Source organism: Pelobates fuscus, chromosome 7 (assembly GCF_036172605.1).
Source record: "Pelobates fuscus isolate aPelFus1 chromosome 7, aPelFus1.pri, whole genome shotgun sequence".
Lineage (NCBI taxonomy): Eukaryota > Metazoa > Chordata > Amphibia > Anura > Pelobatidae > Pelobates > Pelobates fuscus.
In genome coordinates, this window is record NC_086323.1 from 150,032,472 (window position 1) to 150,054,366 (window position 21,895).

Sequence of the window (21,895 nt, forward strand, 5' to 3'; positions counted from 1 at the left end):
CATATGCACCTCGCATACTATGTTGTTTCTGCAATGACTCAAATTTTTTTTATTTTTTTTATTAAAAAAAAAAAAAAAAAAAAAGAGTCACTAATGCATGTGCTTGAGATTCCCCTGGTTTCCATTGGGATTGCTCAACTTTAGATCCCTAAATCTACATTTTTTAAGACAGAACACTTTGATAAATCTTTTAAAAATGGATAATCTTTGTAAAGAATAGGCGCTTAAAAATTGTGTGTGGAAATGTCAATCTTGTAGCAGCTAATAAAATAAGGAGGTTTGGAAGGGAAAATCCACCACCAATTACCCAAGTGGAGCGCTAATATCAAATGCACTTAGTCCTAATTCTTCAATAGTCCCGTATTGGACATAGAATAAAAGGGAGAAAATAAATCTAATAGTGTAATATGAACGAGAATAACTGGTGATCAAAAAATATGAGAGAAAGAAAAAAGGCTACTAGCTTTGGTGTGAGGGCTGGGTAGAAATTAGTTACTTGATAATGGGAGGGGGGTAATAGGTTACTTGCTATAAGGTTGATTGACAGTAGCAATTGACTGTAGGGCAGGGTAATTAATTAATGGCATAATATAGGACTACCGCTTATGAGGGATGGACTACTGACTATAGATAAAGGGCTAGAGAGAGGAAACGTGCTGCTGGCTATGATTGGAAGAGTTCTACGGATAATAAGGAGGTGTAATTACACACCTATCCCCCCCGTCCCCACCACACACACACACACACAGCCACTTTACACATCCAACCCTGCATTCATTTACACAGTCCCTACTCACACATTAACAACTGTATTATGCATTAGCACATTCTGACTCTCCAGAATCTGACAAACATTCTCATACATTTTCATCATGCCTTTTCACACTATAAACCTCTGTACACACATCCCTGCATACACAACTCCATTCATGCACATATAGAAAATCTATGTAAATCCACCCCTTCATACATTATATATATATATATATATATATATATATATATATATATATATATATATATATATAGTACTTACCATTTTATGGATTACATTAACAGAAGAAGCATAATACGTAGTTTTATAGTGCATACATATATTTTCTTAATAGATATTCTAAGCGGATTGCATAACAATAGAAAATGGCACGGTAAATGCCGTTATTATGCAAATGTCATAACAATGAGTACATTGAATACAGATGTTTAAAAAGGGATATCACAGCACCTTAGAGTTTTATATGAGTGAGAATGTATACAGCAATAATCAGGAAAATATGACAAACATAATGTGCTCATATTAATTAAACAAAAATATAAAACACAAATATTTCATTAAATACTAAATCATGAGCAAGAACAAGAAATTTGCAGTATAAATTTTTTGATAAATTAAGCATGTTATTTTAATTTATCAGTATGTTTTATAACTGTATAAATAATTTTAGACCTCTATGTAGCTTTTCCCTGGAATTGCGATTTTTGTGTTAATCTATTATTCAAAGTCCTCTGTTCTATAGCATCAATCGTCTTCTTTTTTATTCACTAATCACAGAGCACAGTGCTACATAATCAGAAGGGTCTCATAAGAGACATTTATTTCTATATATATATTCTTATTCCTTAGTGAATTTAATGCTCAAAACATGTTGGCTGTTATCCCTATTTCCTTGGAGAAAGGCGGAACTCTGCAATTATACATAATATATATAACATACAATTACACACTAAAATAATATAAAATTATAGTGATTGAATGATATGCATTGCACAGTGGAGCAGACGTTTTGCATACAGCCACTGGGAACAAAATCTAGAAGGAGATAGAATAAAAATCTGGAAAACAATGGCACAAACATCATATAAGCCACGATATAAACTATTTCCATAGGAATGAAGAAGTATAGAACAGCACACAATATACAGACAGTCTCTACGCCCTATTTTTATGTTATTTTTTTAGGTGACAGTATTACTGTAAAGATGATGGGTGAAAATATATTCTATCCAGTCTATATAGTGTCTGATAGTCTGACAAGCTTATCCCCTTTTGCAGCACTAAGTGCAATAGGGACACTGCGCCCAGACCACTTCAATGAGCTGAAGTGGTCTGGGTTCCTATAGTGTCCCTTTAATGTCATGAGGGAATCCACCCCCATTTTATCCTCAATGAAAATTGCTCTGCAATTATTGTTAGTGTGTGATATATGGAGTATAAACACTTGAAAACAAGAACAAAAATATATGTCAGATTTCCAATAAAACACTTACCGAACACACCAAGCATCTAAATTGCTGGTCCCTATGGGCTTATTTTATAAAAGTGTTGACTTCAAGAAAAATCAGCAGTTTTATAAAACATCTTTGTTACACCTCAATGAGAAGACTCTCATATGATGTTTACTAATTGCTTTGGGGGAGGAGGGCTTTCTATGGAGTATTCCTTTAAAACGTCCAAAGGAGAAACGACTATCATATCCACAAAAGAAAATGTTTAAGATGGTGCATTTAAATTTATTGTAGCACTGCAACACTTATGTATTATTTATATAAACTTTCTTCTCTGCTTAAACGACCACTAAGTCACCCAATTAAGTGGTCTGGGTGCAGCGGTCCGATCATTTGAACCCTTCAATGTAAATCATTGCTGTTTGGCAGAAACAGCAATGTTTTCATTGAAAAGTTAAATACACCTCTAGAGTTTGTCTTCCTGACTGCCACTAGAAGCAATCCCTCCTCCAGAACCAGGTCGAACTGAGTAAGCATTTGATTGGAGGAGAGCAGAGTTGGACCATGCATACGTATCTACAATCCAGTGCTTTCCTTTGAGAAGAATTGGATTGGTGGAGATTGCAGACTATGTGAGCAGCATGTAGAAATACAGGCGACTGCAGAGGTACTGTAAATAAGGTAAATAGTTATCATTACTTAACTTTACATTTTAGCAGCAACGGATGCTGGACTGTACTTCCAGTGATAGAAGGGAACCTATAGTCCTTTTCTACGATGCATATTCTGTAGATGTTTCACATGGTGTTCATAACAAGACACCAACTTGTTTACCATCAATCATCAAAGAGATGTTGTTTTTTAGACCAATGTTGTCTCTTTACAACAATGTGGTCACATCAAAATTATACAGCTTTTCTTAACAATAAACAGAATAACAGAGCAAAACACAGCAGCTGGAAATTTGGAAAATATCACTTGATTTCAGATTTTTTTTAGTTGTCACTTTGTTGCACAGCATTAATGTTTCACATTCCAAAAATAAAAAAAATATTCATACTGTAAACAATAAATCCAATCTCCCCATCAACCTTTCTGTTTTACAAAGGTAGTCTATATAGCTGTCACTTCCTTAGATATAGTGTAAGTAAAAAGGGTTTACTCACTAAACTTTGATCTGCGGAGAATTACCAAGTATATTGCAAAACTTTGTCCAAATTAGCTGATTTGGATTTTTTTTTTTTATTGTTTATTACAATCGAGCTGTTTTGGCCTAAAATGTAAATTATTTTGAAATATTTCACAATTCACAGTTTGAGTGAATCATTTAATTTAGAAAAATAAAACCTACAGCAAAAAATATATATATATATATAGCTAGAGATATTTATTTTTTATTTTATATTTTTCATTATTTCATTTACTCATTGCATTATTACACTACTCAAAAGGTGAATTGCCAAAAATGTAAAATCCCTTCAAATTATATATTTTTTCTCCAAGATGTCCATTTAGATTCGAGTTACGTGTGGCGCTCTGTGACTGAAATGTTGAAATGTGAGTTCCTGCTGAGCCTTTAAATGCTAAACTACACCAGCCAAATGACAACTTGTTATTATGCTAAGATGAATGTCTGCCTAATTAAACTGATAAATACAAAATGCCAAAACTATAATCCATCTGTGTTTTCATATTTGCTTCTGTGAAAAAAACAAGTTCTTGAAACTTGATTCAGTAACAGCATGAGAAGTTACACAGTAGCTTGTAGAAACATTTGTCAAATATGGCATTAGATTCTGCTGGCTGTACACATACGGTACTTCCAAACAGTCTCTGAGCTTGGGAGACAGTCCCTATTTGGGACCCCATCCCAATTTATTCTCTCGGTCTGGGGAAACTAGAATAAGTTCCTTAAAGTGTAAATAATAAATAATCTTGCTCACAACTACACTAGAAATAAGACAACACTTCAGCAGCATACGACAACTGGGAATCCATTATTGATTGGCTAGCAGGATCAGTGGCAAGCCCCTCTCCTGCCCCTTTCATTCCCTCCTTTCCCAATTTCATAATTTGCAATGTTGGAATGTATGTGAGCATTATGGGAAATACAGTCCACAGCAAGTGAACTGTCAATATTCAGCACTTACTGTTGCTGAACAAAGGGTTTAAGAATAAATAAAGCATCACACATTCAGATATTCCTTGCACAACATATGCACAGTAATTGTAGGACATGCAGGTTATCTTTGAAAACAGTGAGGTGCTGATGCAGTCTGCTGATCTTATAAGGGTAATTAGAGCAATAATTATCCAGAAGCCAAAATGTTTTAAAGGGACACTAAGCACCAATACCACTTCATTTTAATTAAGTGGTTTTGGTGCATAATCCCTGTCCCTTTCTGCTAACTGGTTAAATTTTGGCTAAAATAAACCGCTGGAGGCTGTCCCACTGGAGGTCCATGAGAAGCACCCATGAGAAGCAGAGTGCTGCAGTTGACATGCATGCATAATGGGACATCAATGCTTCTCTATGAAGCATTGGATTGGACCGAGATCATCAGCATTGTCCCTGTGCTAGAATATAAATGAGTTTATTTACTTACTAACTTTTTTTTTCCTTTAAAATACAGAGGGAGCAATCTAAAAGGACAAAGGAACAAATTTAACTACAAAATTAACTTTAGTTTTAATCTCTGTCAGGATTAGCACAATAGTTTTATACAAGATGAACTATACTTGAGAACAATACATACTAGTCAGAGTCCTTGAATTTCAAAATTGTTTTAAAATACTTTAAAAAAAATATATGTTCTTTTCAGGCAACCATTTCGATATGAATGCAGTGGAATTTTGTGATGATGAAAATGATGCTAAGAATTAAAAATAAATAATACTGAAATAATTGGAATCTAATTGAAATAAATCTTAACTGTATTAATTATTTCACATGTGCAATCTTCTGATTTAGACTAGAAAAATGATCAAAGAAAGGTTGCATAGGGAACAGTAATTTTTTTCTAATGAAGAGAATCTCATTCACGGCAGAATTTCTATTAACATTAATTGTAAATTGTTACATTCACACAGATATTATATTTATTATTATGTATAAAATAGTAACATATTATACAGGAGATGCATAGAAATTTACAACATATTCAGATAGATTATCCTTAGAGCCTATCTCATTAGAACTTACCATTTATAGACCTTGTTGGTCTCTCTAACAGACATGTTTATGCATTTGATAAAAAAACAACAACAATATTATAAGAGACACATATCTTGTGTTTAACCCCTTAAGGACAGACGACGGATATATTCCGTCATGATTCCCTTTTATTCCAGAAGTTGTGTCATTAAGGGGTTAAGTACGTGTCAATAAACACCTTCGCTTTAAGACGATTATTCAGTGACTAGTCATTGTACAGCTGATGAGACAGATCAGTAGGTTAATACACTGACTGTAGTACCATCTCACACCTTAGGGCTGAATGATCTATTCTCAGTACATGAAACTAAGCCCTGTCTTTATAGCCCTGGCTTAATAAAATAAATATAATTCAGCTGGTTATGGATAAATCTAATAATCACCCACAGATTTAGTTAAAGTCTAATAGAGTACATTAAGTGCTTTAAGTCCAATTGGGGGAAGAAAAAAAGTCTCTCTCTATTTATATATATATATATATATATGACAAAACATTATGAAAATAGGAAGATGCTTGTACAATAGGCTATTTAAATAGAGATGTCCCAAACGGTTAGCTGGCGAATAGTTCCTGGCGAACATAGCTTGTTCGCCACGGATGGCGAACATATGCGATGTTCGGTCCGCCCCCTATTCATCATCATTGAGTAAACTTTGACCCTGTACCTCACAGTCAGCAGACACATTCCAGCCAATCAGCAGCAGACCCTCCCTCCCAGACCCTCACACCTCCTGGACAGCATCCATTTTAGATTCATTCGGAAGCTGCATTCTTTTTTTTTTTTTTGTTAGACAGAAGTGTGTTATATTTGAGCATGCTAGGCTGAACGTGCGTATATCATGGCTAGTTGCACTGAGGGTATGAGTATATAGCAGTACATTGTTGTGAAAGATGGCTGGCATGTTTAGGGTGTAGCTTGCACGTTATCAACTGTGTATTTATATCAGCAGCTCCACCACTAGTTATAAATCAAGTGTGAGTCGCCCCATGAGATGAGACTAATGAATAACATAATACATGAACGGTTAAGGTAAAGGCATGTAAGGAACTACGACAATAAACTCTTTAGGAGGTGAAATAATGACATGTTTAAACGCTTGCTACTTTACGATTAGTTAATGTGCAGAGAGCAGTTCATGTGATCAAAGGCATGGTGTGGAAGATCGGCTATAGTGGGACATGCTTGGCAGGCTGCTGTTTACTGCTTGTGCTCATCCAATCCCTTCTGGGCGCCAGGTGCAGGCAAGTCTCTGGCTGAGTGCTGGGTTCGCGGCTTGAGGTGGTGGAAGCTTGTTTTGTCGGGTGGTCGGATCTGTCCAGGTGGTGCTTCACGTCTGGTGCGGGATTGTGGTGGCTTAAGGTGGAGGCGAGTGCTTGATGTGGGGCAGGCTCTGCATTTTTGTTTGTGCCTCCGTTTCTGTCTTCGACGCCTTTTGCGTTCGTGGATTTTAATGGGGACTGCTTCGCTTAGCTGTGGTGGAGCTTGTTGGGGCTGTGGTGGAGCTTGTTGGGGCTTCCTGCTTGTTATTTGCTTCGAAAATTGATTCCAGCTTAGATTCAATATCCTGCCATGCTTTGCTGGTACCAGGAGGACACGCGGCTGCAGCCATATTGGGAGAGTCGCAGATGAATATGTCAGCCTGGACAGCTGTGCTCTGTGCTTCCATTAGCTCCAGACAGCCTCTCAGGGGTGAAACGGGATAACCCCCACCGGTCCGAGGGGGGGGGGGTGTAATGGAGCTCCTGCCAGGAAGTAGCTGCTCCTGGGCATCCCAGGATCAGGAAATCGGCCCCTCTCCCGCCTGGTGAGCACCAGGCCACACTTGCCACGCGGAGGTAAGTAAGTTGCTGACCGCTATTAAGCATGTCGGGTCGGTCGGGTAGGAGCAACATTGCTGGGTCATGCCCTTCTGGGGTGAAATTCGCTTGTTGATAGCTGCTTAAAGTGAGATATTGAGGGAGCTCACACGAAGTGCGTCTTTCCTCCATGACAGCTAGGCCGCGCCCCCAGAAAGCTGCATTCTTAGTGAGAGGAGGGACAGTGTAGCTGCTGCTGATTTAATAGGGAAATCGATAGCTAGGCTAGTGTATTCAGTGTCCACTACAGTCCTGAAGGACTCATCTGATCTCTGCTGTAAGGACAGCACCCCAACAAGCCATTTTTAGGGCTAGAACATAAGTCTGCTTTTTTTTTTCTGTGTAATCTAATTGCAGTTGCCTGCCTGCCAGCGTGTGTGTCAGGCTCACAGCGTATACTGTGCCCACTTGCCCAGTGCTACCACTCATATCTGGTGTCACAATAGCTTGCATTTAAAAAAAAAAAAAAAACTTTTTTGACTGTAATAGAATAGCAGTCAGTTTCCTTCACACGTGTGCGTTTCAGAGCCTGCCAGGGCACAGTGTCCCACCAGTGCAACTCATATCTGGTGTAACAGTAGTATACATTTAAAAAAAAAAAAAAAAAAATACAGGGGGCTTGTTGTCACCTTTCGGGGATCCTTGGTGTTGTACATGGCTGGGTGGAGGAAGAGACCTTCAATGACATCAGTGAGGACAAGGAACGGGACATGGATAGCTTGGTATCCAACCTTGTGCAAATGGGGAGTTTGCGTTTGTGCAAATGGACTGTTTGCGGTTGTTTGCGGTGCGTTAAACGGGGAGTTTGGTCTGTCACTGTGAAGCGGGCGTAACCCTTACACTACCTGATCGATACAACATCATACCTGATGTTTTAAAGCACGTTATTCCAAACAATTTAGGAATGTTAGGTGATTTATGCCCTTTATGGATTAAAACCAGACTTTGCATCAACTATGTAATTTTCCATGGGAGTTTTGCCATGGATCCCCATCCGGCATGCGACAGTCCAGGTGTTAGTCCCCTTGAAACAACTTTTCCATCACTATTGTGGCCAGAAAGAGTCCCTGTGGGTTTTAAAATTCGCCTGCCTATTGAAGTCTATGGCGGTTCGCCCCGGTTCGCCTGTTCGCGAACATTTGCGGAAGTTCGCGTTCGCGAACAGAAAATTTTATGTTCGGACATCTCTATATTTAAATTCAGTGAATTCCACACTATGATCCCAAGTAATCTTTACTAATGCAGTATCTATTAGAATTTGATGTTTATTAATCTCCATAGTTATGCACGGGTAAATTGTAAGACAATGCAATATTGTGTTACACCAGTAAAGAAAATGCACCTATTGTCTAATTAGCTTATTATATACTATTCCGAGACTGATGGCAACATGTTTCTTTAGTCACTTTCATACAGACAGTCTACCCATTGCTGGGTATTGTCTTAATTGGGTGAAACAAAATGTAAGGCAAGGAGGGTCTGCTAGTTGCAGCAAGAAGAACTAGAGTGATACAATAAACAATTCCATAATGGAAAAATAAATGCTTACAATAATGTCTTGCTCAAGTCTTGCATAGCCAAGACTTGGGTAATACTCTAATACAAACAAAGAGTTTAGTCACTGATCAGGTTCCTCTGCCGTTAGCATGGGTAAGGCAAAGATAAACAAAACTGCTACTGAACAAGAAGTAGGTGAGGCCAATGTTGAAAAGATCAACCAAAGCAGCCCAATGCTGTTTTGCCACATATATAATCAAACAATCATCCGGTTTATCTCAAGATCATGAGATGCTGCCCATTCACTATCAGTAATATGCCATTCATAGCATCTTGAAAATCTGCACATTTGCTTTGAGCTCATGAACGCCATGGCCGTTAGATTTGAGTATGAACCATGAGACTCCACATCAAACTTTTGGAGTTGCCAAAACCGTATACACATAAGGACCATCTGATGTCCTATTTTCTTTTATCATATATTTGCATTGCATTTGGTGTGAATGAGCAAATAATCTGCATGACAGTGAATGAACAACTCTGTCATGTACTTCTAATAACATAATAGTTTTTCAATGGATCTCCGCGAATAGTCAGATTGTAATAATTTCAACATGAATTGGAGAAATGACTGGATTTAGTTTAAATGGCTAGATTTTTTGGGAACCAGTTGATTCTCCAGGTGGAAGAGCAAATTCTCACTGTGCATGCGTAGGTGATCAGATTCAATAAAGAGATTATCAGAGTTCCAGTATGAATGGAGGTATTCTTAAAGGGGGAATCTCCAGATTTTAAGAGTAAATGGGTATTTCGAAAATGAGTGGGGATATTCTCAGAGCCTCAGGGTTAACAGGTAGATTCCCAGAGTGAGCAAGCAGATTGGTCATGCAGTTTGGATCTGGTTAATTCTACATACGTTTGATAATGCTCGATTCTTTTACATGGTGATTTTGTTCTTACTTTCATCTCACCTACGAAACCCCTGCTTGAATACAGGTAACTGAATTAAGGATCAGAAGTGAAGTTTAATGCAGCACTGATTCTATCTGGCATTGCATGTGGATCAATATCATTATTAAAGTGTCCACGACCTGTAATGTTTAATCAACTACAAGGGTTAATATTATGAAGTCTTCCAACATTGGCGGAATCATAAAATTTATGTGTAGAAGGGTAGCCATATGTTATTATCTGTTTATGCATGACAAATTTTACATGTGTTTTCTGGATGAAAAAAACATAAAAAAAAAAAAAAAATCAACCCACTCACCAAATGGACACACCAAGAAACACACAAACTAAAATAATTCTGTTGAGTGAAAAAAAAAAATGCTGAAGATAGATCTCCAACTATATCCCTGTAAAACCCTTACTTTCACATTCAAAACATTGAGAATGATGTAAAGAGAACGTCAAATTCCCCTCATCTGTCAATGTAGTGGATTATTTCTTGAGAGACTGAAATTGGCTGCCTGGGATCAAGGTACCATCAATCTTACTCGTGTAGGGTATGGGGAAGATTCCTAAAAGAGAATCGCTAGGGGGAATGCTGTGCTGTTCTTAAGCAGGTGATAAAGCAGATGTGGAATCTTCACTCTATCTGTATCACAGCCGTGAGTGAAAGATATGTCATCTCTCACATTCTCAGAGTACTTGGTATGCACTAAGCATTCTGCTTTTCCTTCCTCATAAAAGAGGTCGTTTTTCAAGCTTAGGCAAATGGTGTTAAGGTACATGCCTACTTGTCTCTCTTTTTTCTGCTCATAATGTCACTTGTTTAAACTGATGCTACATACCGAGGTTGTGTTTCCTGTTAGAATTTATATTTATTCATTTGGATGAGGATTAGCCAACATCAAACGAATTGATGTATGCACTATTTATCAAAAGAGAAATAAAGAGAATGCCTCTCTCTTGGCTGAAGTCCAGCCTGTATTACTGCAAGTTTTCACAAGGCTTGTCAAATGCAATTTGCTGTTCCTGTCATTCGTGAATCTATACAGGTCTGGCCGACACGAAGAACGCAATACTGGCGCATAACATACATCAATACAGGCAAGATGATTACAAACAGAATATTACTTGTCATTAATTATTCATAAAACCACAACATATGCTGTAAGTGGTATGCAGCGTACACTATTAATTTAACTTTATTCTCAAACATCAGCACAGTTTGTGTCGCCATAGTTAAAATAAACAGGGTTGTTCACTAAAGTGAAGATTGCCAGGTATTAAAAGAGAATTAAAATGAATTTAGAAATTTAGCCAATAAAGGAGGATTTTGAAGAATTATTCAAGTCAATTCTATGTTCAGCTTGACTATATTGAAATTCACTTTGAACTACCAGCAATCCTCCTTTTAAGGATTGTAAGACTATAACAAGATAAGCTTTGGGTTGCTTAGTTTGATGCGCATTGAGGGCAGTGGCCCATGGCCCACCATCAATGGGCCCCACAGTTACTTCCCAAATTTGGATAAAGTAATTGGAAACAGAGTTGACTAAAAAGAGGCCAAGGGAAAGAAGATAGGGAATGGGAAATAAAGAACACTTATGTTCCAGAGCAAGGTACCCTATAAGAATATTTTGCCACTAACCAGGAACTAGATGAGTAGAGAGGGGTTGTGCCATTAAAAGTTTTTAATGAAGTTTAGTGGCCTGTGGAAACCCTATATATCTTAACCTTCAAACTGAAACTACCGCCCTTCACCTCGTAATTAGTCATCTGTGTAATGTATGTACATTTCAAGTCTTAGCTAAACGTTACTCACCGCTACACGTCTGCATGGTCCATTGCACAGTCACCAGGGATGGATTTCTACTCGCAAGACATGAAATTGCACTTGCCAATGGCTAGCTACTAAATTCATGACTTTTGGTACAGAGTTAAGTTTAAAGCACTTTTAAATTACACTATTGAGAAGGAAGACAACAACTAGCTAGAAATGTATTTATAGCATCTTCTGTTCCTGTGTACCACCTAAGGAAGTAAATAGTGTTCTCTGTAGGCACTTTCTATGGATTGTTCTGTACTCTAACAGTAAAAAAAAAAAATACTCTTTAAAAACCTTCCAGTTTTCTTTGAAAAATACAGGATCCGGCTACTGTTACGATGACTGTATTTTAACAGTTTTACTGTTGTAGAGATCCCCCAAAGACTGCTTAGAAGTGATAATAGTATATAAACACCTAGGCAGAGATTACAAGAGACTAAAAATTGGAAACATTCCACGTAATTGGAAATGTTATTCCCTGTAATAATAATAATAATCAGAGAGGATTATGTACCAAAAAAAATAAAAAATAAAACAACATTTAGAAATTACAACAAAAATGTAGTGAAATTAAGTTTGCATTATATTCATGCAATATAAGTAATTACAAGTATTCAAGTATTATTTTTTACAATTTATCTACACACTTAGTGGTTAATTTATGTTGCAAATTTGCTTGTTGGTGCAAAAATGTACTGGAGAATTATGTGGCTGCAATTCAGCATCTAACGCAAGCATGCATAGTAAACACATTTAGCAATTGTATCACCAAACATTGGTATGGGGAAATCGCACAATGAAAGAACCTGTGGTGGTGCTGTGATTGTAGATCAGGGGTAGGCAACCTTTGGGACTCCAAATGTTGTTTATTACATCTGATGCTTTGCCAGCATTATGGGAGATGTAGTCCACAACATCTGGAGTGCAGAAGGTTTCTTACCCCTGTTGTAGATGCTAATTTCAGAGATTCTAGCATCTCAAAAACACATGGTTTCATAAAATCTCTTATGATCTATTCATTGCATTTCATAGGAAACTGTGAAAAACAAAAATTATCTGTTGAGTGATAGTTTAGCTTGTTAACAAAAATTGCCGCACACACACACACACACAATAGTTTTATCAAGCCTATATGTTCGATTCTGTCACTGTGCTCACTGTCCACCCCTCCCTTTGCCAATACAAATTGAAGTTAAATAATGTTTACTCACTACATTTCCAGTCCAGAGACTACTCTGCTGCAGCCACCTGCTCTGCCCCCGAAGACATGAGCATGCCTGCTAACATCTTCTGCAATCTCGTCCAATAAAATGCTTCTCATAGGGAAGCATTGGTGGACCAGATACTAATGCGCATCCAAACGCTGATCTCCTCTAATCAAATGCTGCTTTGAGCAGCATCTGGTTGCAAGACAAGGTTTTAATCGATTCAAAAGGAGGAAGCGCCTCTAGTGGCTGTCAGGAAGGGTATTTAACCATTCAATGTGAACATTGCTTTTTCTACAAAACAGCAATGTTTTACATTGAAGGGTTGAAATTATGAATTTGGATTTCCTCTGCATAATGAAGGTGAATCATCAACCCTTGTGCTAAAATTACAAACTGGTGGTCATATAATGGGGTGGGAACTATTTGTTATTTGATATAAGCTGGTCTGAATGGCATAAGCATAGGGGTTGACCGTGTCAAACATTAATATTCAATATACCTATTTGCAGATGGATACTTTAAAAAAGTTGATGCAACATATCACAACAAATGCATCATCTTAATCTGAAGGTTTACCACTGTGGCCTGCACTTTTCCAAAATTTCAAACGGACTCTTAGGACGAAGTGGATTGAGAAGACCACAGTATGAATAGGTACTACATTGTGCTAAAGAGTCAAAACAAAGTAAATCCTCTTTTGTTGAAGCCATTCTGTGAAGCTAAAATTAACTAGTACTAGTTAGCTGTTCCTGGTTAGGCGGACACAGCTAACATACAACATTTTGCAAATGTGCTAATACAATTTGGTTGTCTGCCAGCTATGGAAATGTAAAATTATTTTCTGAAAAACAATATTTCATTATTCTTCATCTGAAAGTTTACCCTCACTTTAACACATACACACATAGAAAGTTATAATTCAATCTAATTAATGCATTTTACATCTAAAAACTGCTCAATAGGACATTAAATATTATCATGAATAATACAAGTTACTTGTGTTTTTTTATCACTTTAAACTCAAATGGTTTCACTTGGTAATTGTTGTGAATTTTTATTCAGAATTATTTTAAAGCTTTTTAAAGAAAATCTGATTTTAAAAAAAGTTTTCAGAAACAGGTCTTAAAGGACCACTATATACACCCAGACCACTTCAGCTCAATGAAGTGGTCTGGGTGCCAGTTCCATCTAGGATTAACCCTGCCTGCTGTAAACATAGCAGTTTCAGAGAATTTTCACAGTGAGAAGATGCCAGAGTCCATAGGAAAGCATTGAGAATGCTTTCCTATGGACTGGCTGAATGTGCGGGTGGCTCGAACCGCGCATGCGCATTCAGTCGATGACATCAGAAGAGGGAGGAGAGTCCCCAGCGCCGAGGGAGCCCGGCGCTGGAGAAGGGTGAGTGTTTAACCCCCTTCCTCCCTCTTCAGCCCGGCAGGAGTGGGACCCTGAGGGTGGGGGCACCCTCAGGGCACTATAGTGCCAGGAAAACGAGTTTGTTTTCCTGGCACTATAGTGGTCCTTTAACTGGAAAACCTGTATGCCAGATATACTATTTATGAAGCTCTGTTTAAATACTGTGATGCCCTGAGCATCCCACTGTAACAGCAACAAGGGAAATCTAGTAACATACTTTGCAAGGGCTCATAAGTAATAATTCTCTGCATGCCAATAGGTGGCACAGCTGTGCATAAAGACATTATAGCCACGTATTCATCACAGCACCCCCTCCTCTCCACAATAAAGTAGATTTGTATTCAAAGCAATAGTACATTACTTTGCTTCAAAGCAAAAGTACATTTTACATTGTTCAGTTTTGGGATGTGCTTAGAATGTGTTAACTTTTCATGTGAAAATACTCTTTCACCTAGCAATTCCTACCTGTTAAGATTTTGAAGCTGTGAAGAATGAACATGTGGATATAAAGATTCCGAGATCACACAGCCTACAACATAACTGTAAAAATAGCAGCCAGTATAACCCTAAATTTCCCAGGTAAAGGGCATGTATGACATGTTATGTAATTTGCAAATTTATATTATCCCTACAGTGCAAAATATGCTTAATGTATTTTACCGGAAAATAGGAGATACTTTCAGAAGTAAATAATTTAAAAGATTCTCAATTTCTAGGTAAAAATAAAAATATAATAAACTTAAAAAAAATAAAAATTAATATATATATATATATATATATATATATATATATATATATATATATATATATATATATATATATATATATATATATATATATATATATATATATCCCCACAATAGATTATAGCATTTCAAAAAGTTGGACTTTCCTTTCTTAGGCACCCAATTATTTAATATTTGTCTGGTTGAAAATCTCATGTTAATAATAAATGCATATAACAGTTTGTGACGTTGCAAAATGATGTAATCAGTTTATTATCAAGACAATACCCAAGGATGATGATAAATGCTTTTGGACCTTTGTAAGTACATGCAAATTAACGTCACTCCACTAAAAGATATAAAGCAAATGTTTTTATATTCTTTAATATGTTTACGTTAACATAGGACACAAAGGAGAGAGAGAATTATTTTGCAATTTTTAGTCTATCTGGAAACCATAAACATGGACATTTTCTGCTGCTTATTACAACTAAATAAACCACTCTAATATACAGAAAGATGGAGATAGCTTGTCAAAAAGAATCACAGCCACTGCAGAACCTCTTGAGTTATAAGTCTGCCCATCATTGTTCTGCTTTTTAAAGCTGCATTTCAAATAAACATAAACGAGAGTGGCGTATATTTATACACAAGAAGGTCTGCAGAAGGAGAAGTTACCACTTATACATGTTTCTGCAGTCTGCTGTCTATAATCACTAGAATACCTAGCACTTTATGCATTGTATCAGAAACAAATGGTATTAGTTCAACAAATCTACATAATTCTGACTTTAAGGGTTTATCCAGTACTCCGTGAATTAGGGTGACAGGATCATTGAGTGGCAAACGTTTGAACAAAATGGTAAGCTAGAAGAAACAAACAAACTCTAACAGTCAAGTTTAGGACACTTTTCCAGCTCTAATGGTTTGGGCCTATTGGGGTTATTTACTTAAGGGAAAATTCTAAGTCAATTTCAAATGTAAGGTCAAAAGAGCCCAATCCTCCAAGTCAGGTATGCTTTCAGTTTGGCTACTCTGGCCTTAAATGTGAAATTCACATTGAATTCTCGCTTTAGTGAATAACCCTGTAAATGTAGTATTTTTAATTTTCATTTCATGGTCTAGTTCAGGCATAGGCAACCTTTGGCACTCCAGATGATTTTGACTACTCCACCCATGATGCTTTGCCAGCATTATGGGGGATGTAGTCCACAGCATCTGGAGAGCCGAAGGTTGCCTATCCCTGGTCTAGTGAATAAACCCTTCACACATCACTAAACCTACTCCCAGCACATAGTCCAACATAATGTAACAATAAGATCAATTCATAGCCGTGAAACAGAAATGCTGGGGTCTACTCCCTAAACCATAACTGTGGAAGAATGACAAGAAAATTGCAAATTTAAAGTCAACATAGTACAACTGGAGAAATATTCAACCTAGATATTTTTTCCAGTTACACTAATTTGACCTTAAAATATAACTATAAAATGATATTCTCAATACTTCAGAATTCAAAATTTGGTGAATACTTTATATCAAAACCACAGAGAGAAAAAAAAAATATCAAATGATCTGTGTACCTGATATGAAAGAGTAGGTGGTATCGGAATCGTTCCTACCTGGTCTGTGGAGGTGATGTTGCTGGAAGGTGTGGTGTAGAGATCCCTGACAGTACAACAATGTACATGAACTTATCCACAAACCCAAAATCCAAGACATTGCAGAGAGCATTGCAGTTCTCTAAAAAGAAATTGAGGTATGAACGACATTATGTTCTTTGTCCATTTATATAGAACACATTCTACATTTAAACAATTCCAGGTCTTTATTCCCGAAAACAGGAACCGTGGAGAATGTACACAGGTATTAAACATTTTAGGCCGAAATAGCCTAATTACAGTCCATTTCTGAATAACTGATGTTTTAACTTCTGCTACTTTGGCCTGAATTTAGAATACCCCTGTTAATTCCCCAATCCCCATGCTTTCATGATCAGTAAATACATTATTCAGTGTTTAAAAAGCAAACCCCAATATACATAAACTCATACATCATCTACCAAAATCTGGGGCTGAGAAAAATGTACCAACGAAAATTTTTATTTTCAATTATATAATAAAATTGAGATAAATTGTTTTCTAATGGCCTCTGGCAGTGATGTCTAACCTTTTCTCAAGACAGCTGTTTGTAGTTGAGGTATCTTAAGATTCTCAACCAACCACCTGGATTGAAACATGGTCCCCACGAACTGGAATGCAAAACCTAGACACCACTGGTGTATTGCAATGCTGGATTAAACTAGATCTGTACAAGGTAGTGGCGTAAGGACTTCAGTATAAATATATAACATACTGTACCCATCATAAATGTATTGTCATGATTAAACATTAATAGTCTCATTTCTTACACTGAAGCACTGCTCTCAATCCTCCATACATAATAATATGATCCATTCTACTAGCTGTCAGTTGGTTATATTTTGTTAAGATAATGGATACCTCGGCTTCTATTCTGTTGCATTGTATTTGAAATTTAAAAATAGATGACACTGGGATAGCACGCTGATTTTCTTGGTTTTCATTCAGATCTGACATGTTTATCAAAGGATGATTTTTGGATAGCTATCATATTAAATAAATGCAGTAATTCTACACGAAATTAACTTTGCACATATTTAACACTTTAAAAAAAAAATTACAGTCTCTTAAAAACAGGATTGGGATGAGGACATTAAATCATATCAGGCTCAGCCACACAAAGGGCTAGGCCACTCCCAGTATGCCAGCTGCTGTCAATCAGACCAAGTTCAGTCAGTCAAACAAGGACCTGGGTAAATTAGTCAAAGGGCTAGGTACATTCTGACATGATTAACAAGACTTTCAGCTGACTGAGTGGAATGGGAGTTACTCTCCAGAGCAGATATGAGCTTGTCTTTAACTGATGCAAGTAGGGGGTCTAATCTATCCGTGACTGAACAGCTACTTAGGAATCTGTATAATAACAAAATGAATCAAACTTCAGACACTCTGTATAGTCAACCAATCATGTAACCCTTATTCAATTACCCAATCAGAGGAATCTCATTTTACTGAGGGATACACAAATAGGACAGTAAAGCCAATAGGGTCATTTTTTTTCTCACTCTAAAATGCTTGTTCACTAAGAAATAGTAAGGTCTTAAAGCCTCTGAATGACCCGAGTCATATTCTGGATCATCCCTTTAACCCATTCCTTTCTAAAACAAAATATCTTGGAATTAGAGATACACATACCTAAATGTATGGTGATCATCAGTTGATAACATTATACATCTGCATATATGGATGCACACAGAAATGCAAATGCATATATCGTGCTTGTATATAGATAGATAGATAGATAGATAGATAGACATGATAGATATATAAAGACTCATACATACACAGACAATATGTAGGACGAGACGATTTATATAATATAAAGGGGACACTATCACAGCTTGCACAGGAGGCTGTAAACGTTCCTATATGATAGTGCTAAACACAATATTGTCCTAATAAGCTATCGGTTTCTGTTATCCCCTCATTAAGCACATCCCATATGTTGTCCATCAGAAAGCACAGCCCAGCTCTTACAATAGCTCTAGCTGACACAGGCTACAGGAAAACTTGCCCATTGAGAAATAAGTTAAGCAGGTCTCGGGTACTGTAAGGATGAAGCCAAACGGCAATAGGGCACTATAATGCCCACAGCGTTCAGAGATTGGAATTCTTTTTAGAATAGCTTCAGATACATACACCCTGTGTTCCATTATAGAACATCTCACCCCCCCAGCCTTCACCAGCCGCTCTCTATAGTCCCCGATTCACAACAGCATTCCTATTAGATGATCCCTCCGTCCAGGTACACCTCACATTCCACTACATTCCAATAAATTAATCTGATGACTTTTAAATCTGCAGCTCTGTGACATGAAATCCCTAAATCCGCTTACCTGTGTAATCCAGCCAGGAACAGAGAACTCCACAAGCGTTCATTTGAAAGATCTAACACTTTTTAAAATCCATTTGCACCAAAAAAAAAGAAAAAAAAAATGTATAATCCTGATTAACCAGTTACCAAAAAGAATCAGCTTTCTTCCTGTCTTTCTATCTTTTTGGCTAAGGATTACAAAGTGGTGTTTGCTTTTTAGGTTTTGGGATTTTTTTTTTTCTCTCTCTCTTTTGTATTTTTTTTTTCTTTTGTTTTGATTTTTTTTTGTTTTTTTGCTTTACTCCAATCCTCCAGTATTTGTAGAAGAGGAAAAAAATATATATCAGAACTGAGCTTGTGACTGTATTGTCAGAATAAAAAGTGGCCAAGATTTGAGGGGTGGAAACCAGCTCATTTTGGCTTCTTTAAATCACATTCCAGAGTCACCTTCCTCCTGATCAAGACATGTGAAGTTGTCCACTCCTGGGATGATGTGTAGGCAGCCTGAAAAGGGAGAAGAGATCACAATCCTCCTGCTCTGTGTGTTAGCACAATGCACTGGGAAGCAGGCAGGCAGGCAGTTGTGTGTATATCAGGAAGGCTGGCTCTAGTATGTCTGCTCTAAGTATAGGAGAGCTTTCAGTGCTTCCCTTCTGTGTAAACTATCATATGCCTTAAAGAGATATTACCTCTAATTTTTTTTTCTTCAGAAACTACCTAGCAATTTATGAGACTGCCCATTAACTCTCAATGTCAGCTGAAGTGTCTCATTACACACATCGATTTCTGTCACAGAGCATAACATTTTCATTCATTTCATATGAAAAATGTGGGCTATTACTTGCAAGTACATAAAACTGAGAATGCATGGTAGCTTGGTTGGGGTAAATTAACTCGATTATCCATATTATTTATTTTTTAGGGCTCTGTTCACTAAACAAAGACATGTGCATTTTAAAAATAAAATAGCAGAGTTTGGGGAAAAAAAAATCTGGTGAAAGAGAGATTTCATTTTTAGCTCAGCTATTTTTCAGACATTGGTTCTTTAGCGACCGCAGCACGCTGTTTAGTGTGTACGCCTTTTAATGTATTCCAATAACTCTCTTGTTGCACTAGAAGTCTAGTAAAATATAGATGAGCTACATATTTGAAAACTGTAAAGAATAAGTCAGAATATTTCATTTTAAAAATGTAAATAGATTTTCCATTTTAATTATGCTTTCTAGGAAGCAGGATTATATTCATAGGTTAATATGGCATCGGTACAATAAAAATAATGGTAAAGCAAAATACTGTACCCAATGGGTAAGGGGGCTGGTCAGAAGAGAAGGCTATTTCATTAGTAACAGGGGATACATAAAGAGACGAAAGAGAAGGATATGCACCTTCTTCAGACTCTAAATGCTGTGAACTGCAGGTCTCATCATGCTTAGTCAATGGGTAGAATTAATGCCAGCAATGATGAATATGTCTCTGCACAAAAACAGAGTTTACCATTGCCTTAACAACAGGAATCATTTGAGAGAGGGGAGTAGGTGTAGACATAAACAATGTCAAACTCTGCAGCTGTGTGGACTATAATTCAAATGATCTTACGTAAATGTGGTGGGAGTTGGAGTCTTTGAATGGAGGATGGGAGTGTGATTAATTTATAGCACAATTTTTCGTGGGACTTTTATGTCTATACCAGATGCACATATAAGTCAGATTTATCAAATCAAAACCAGGTGATATTCTGGTAATATCGCTAAATAAAGAGCAATCGCTATGGGAACCAACAGAAGGTATTTTACAATTTAGCACTTTGCACCCAAAACTGCGCCTGTTTTGTCTTGATAAACCTTCCTCAATATATGGCCAAAGTAAAACAACCTATGAACATATTTCACTGGTTTCCATGGTGATTGCATATCTTTGGGCCCACTTTTTGTAAAATGCATCCTTGAATCTAGTGATTCCGTGAAGATGAGGGGGCATGAGTATAAACTCTGTCCTCTTAACCCCTTAAGGACCAAACTTCTGGAATAAAAGGGAATCATGACATGTCACACATGTCATGTGTCCTTAAGGGGTTAAATGAAAACCACACTTAAAGGAACACTTTTTTTTAGTTTTTTTTTTTAGCAATACAGTAGATATACTCCAAAAAAATAAAAACGTGCATGCATTTATTGTTGCATTTTTTTTGCATTGGGGTTATACCTAAAAACTGTTTGCAAAAGCTGCAGATGTCTTGACTGCAGCCTTTGCAATATTTCCCTTTCTAATCCCACCCAGACTTTCTGTGGCTGTCCAATCACAAACTTCCCAATGCAGCTCAGTGAGAAGTCTTTACAAAGCAGGTGCTCTGGGCAAATTGCTGCCTCTTTAGTTTAGCTCCACTGAGCTAACCAAACCAGGAAGTAACATGACCGGTTGTCTGACTGACAGCTGTGGGGGATATAACATGTTAATTTATAAGAGTGCCAATTTCTATTTAAAAAGTTCACTTTTTTGCTAAATTAAAAAAGAGGATACACTCTTCGCACATAAAGTACGTTAGTGCTTAAGGTGTGTGGAGTGTTCCTTTAAAGGAACGCTGTAGGCAACGTTACTGATTGATGTGTCTATGCTGTGAGGAGCCCGTGGGCACCAGATCTGACATTACTGCTAAATAGTGAGTAAACATAAAGCAGTGATGCAGAATTCTTTGCCCAAGTACAGAAGACACTATACTCACTTAAATCAGTCGAAGTGGGCATGGTGCCTACAGTCTCCCTTTGATGATTGAAGCTGATGCAAAGTCGGTTAGTGTTTTATTTCCAAAGCCCCTCCCAAAAGTAAAAAACTATTCTAGTGACTTGCCACAAAACTACCATTTAATATTGTTTGCACAAGCAAAGATTTTGGGGGTTTATTCACTGAACACGGAATTATAGCAAATCGCAAAACTGAAGAAATAATAGCCAGGCTGTGATTTTCTTTTCCAAAGCTGCTATTTTTGCCTTACATGTTGCAATTCAATTTTCAATTTACTACAAT

General features: G+C 37.1%; 1 protein-coding gene across 4 annotated transcripts in view; it reads right to left on the reverse strand.

Annotated features, from left to right (window-relative positions):
* The window catches only part of TAFA1 (TAFA chemokine like family member 1), a 509,292-nt gene extending 489,818 nt beyond the window's left edge, over window positions 1-19,474 (reverse strand). For 3 of the 4 annotated variants that reach the window (XR_010084030.1, XM_063426808.1, XM_063426807.1), the window contains exons 1-2: window positions 18,897-19,474; window positions 16,504-16,663 (exon numbers count right to left, since the gene is read on the reverse strand). Coding sequence is in view for 3 of the 4 variants with exons in the window: in XM_063426808.1 (XP_063282878.1) it covers window positions 16,504-16,654 (151 nt within the window). In the remaining variant the exon portion in view is untranslated. The remainder of the gene's footprint in view (window positions 1-16,503; window positions 16,664-18,896) is intronic. The other variant, XM_063426809.1, reaches the window with a different exon arrangement.
* Window positions 19,475-21,895: the final 2,421 nt, after the last annotated feature.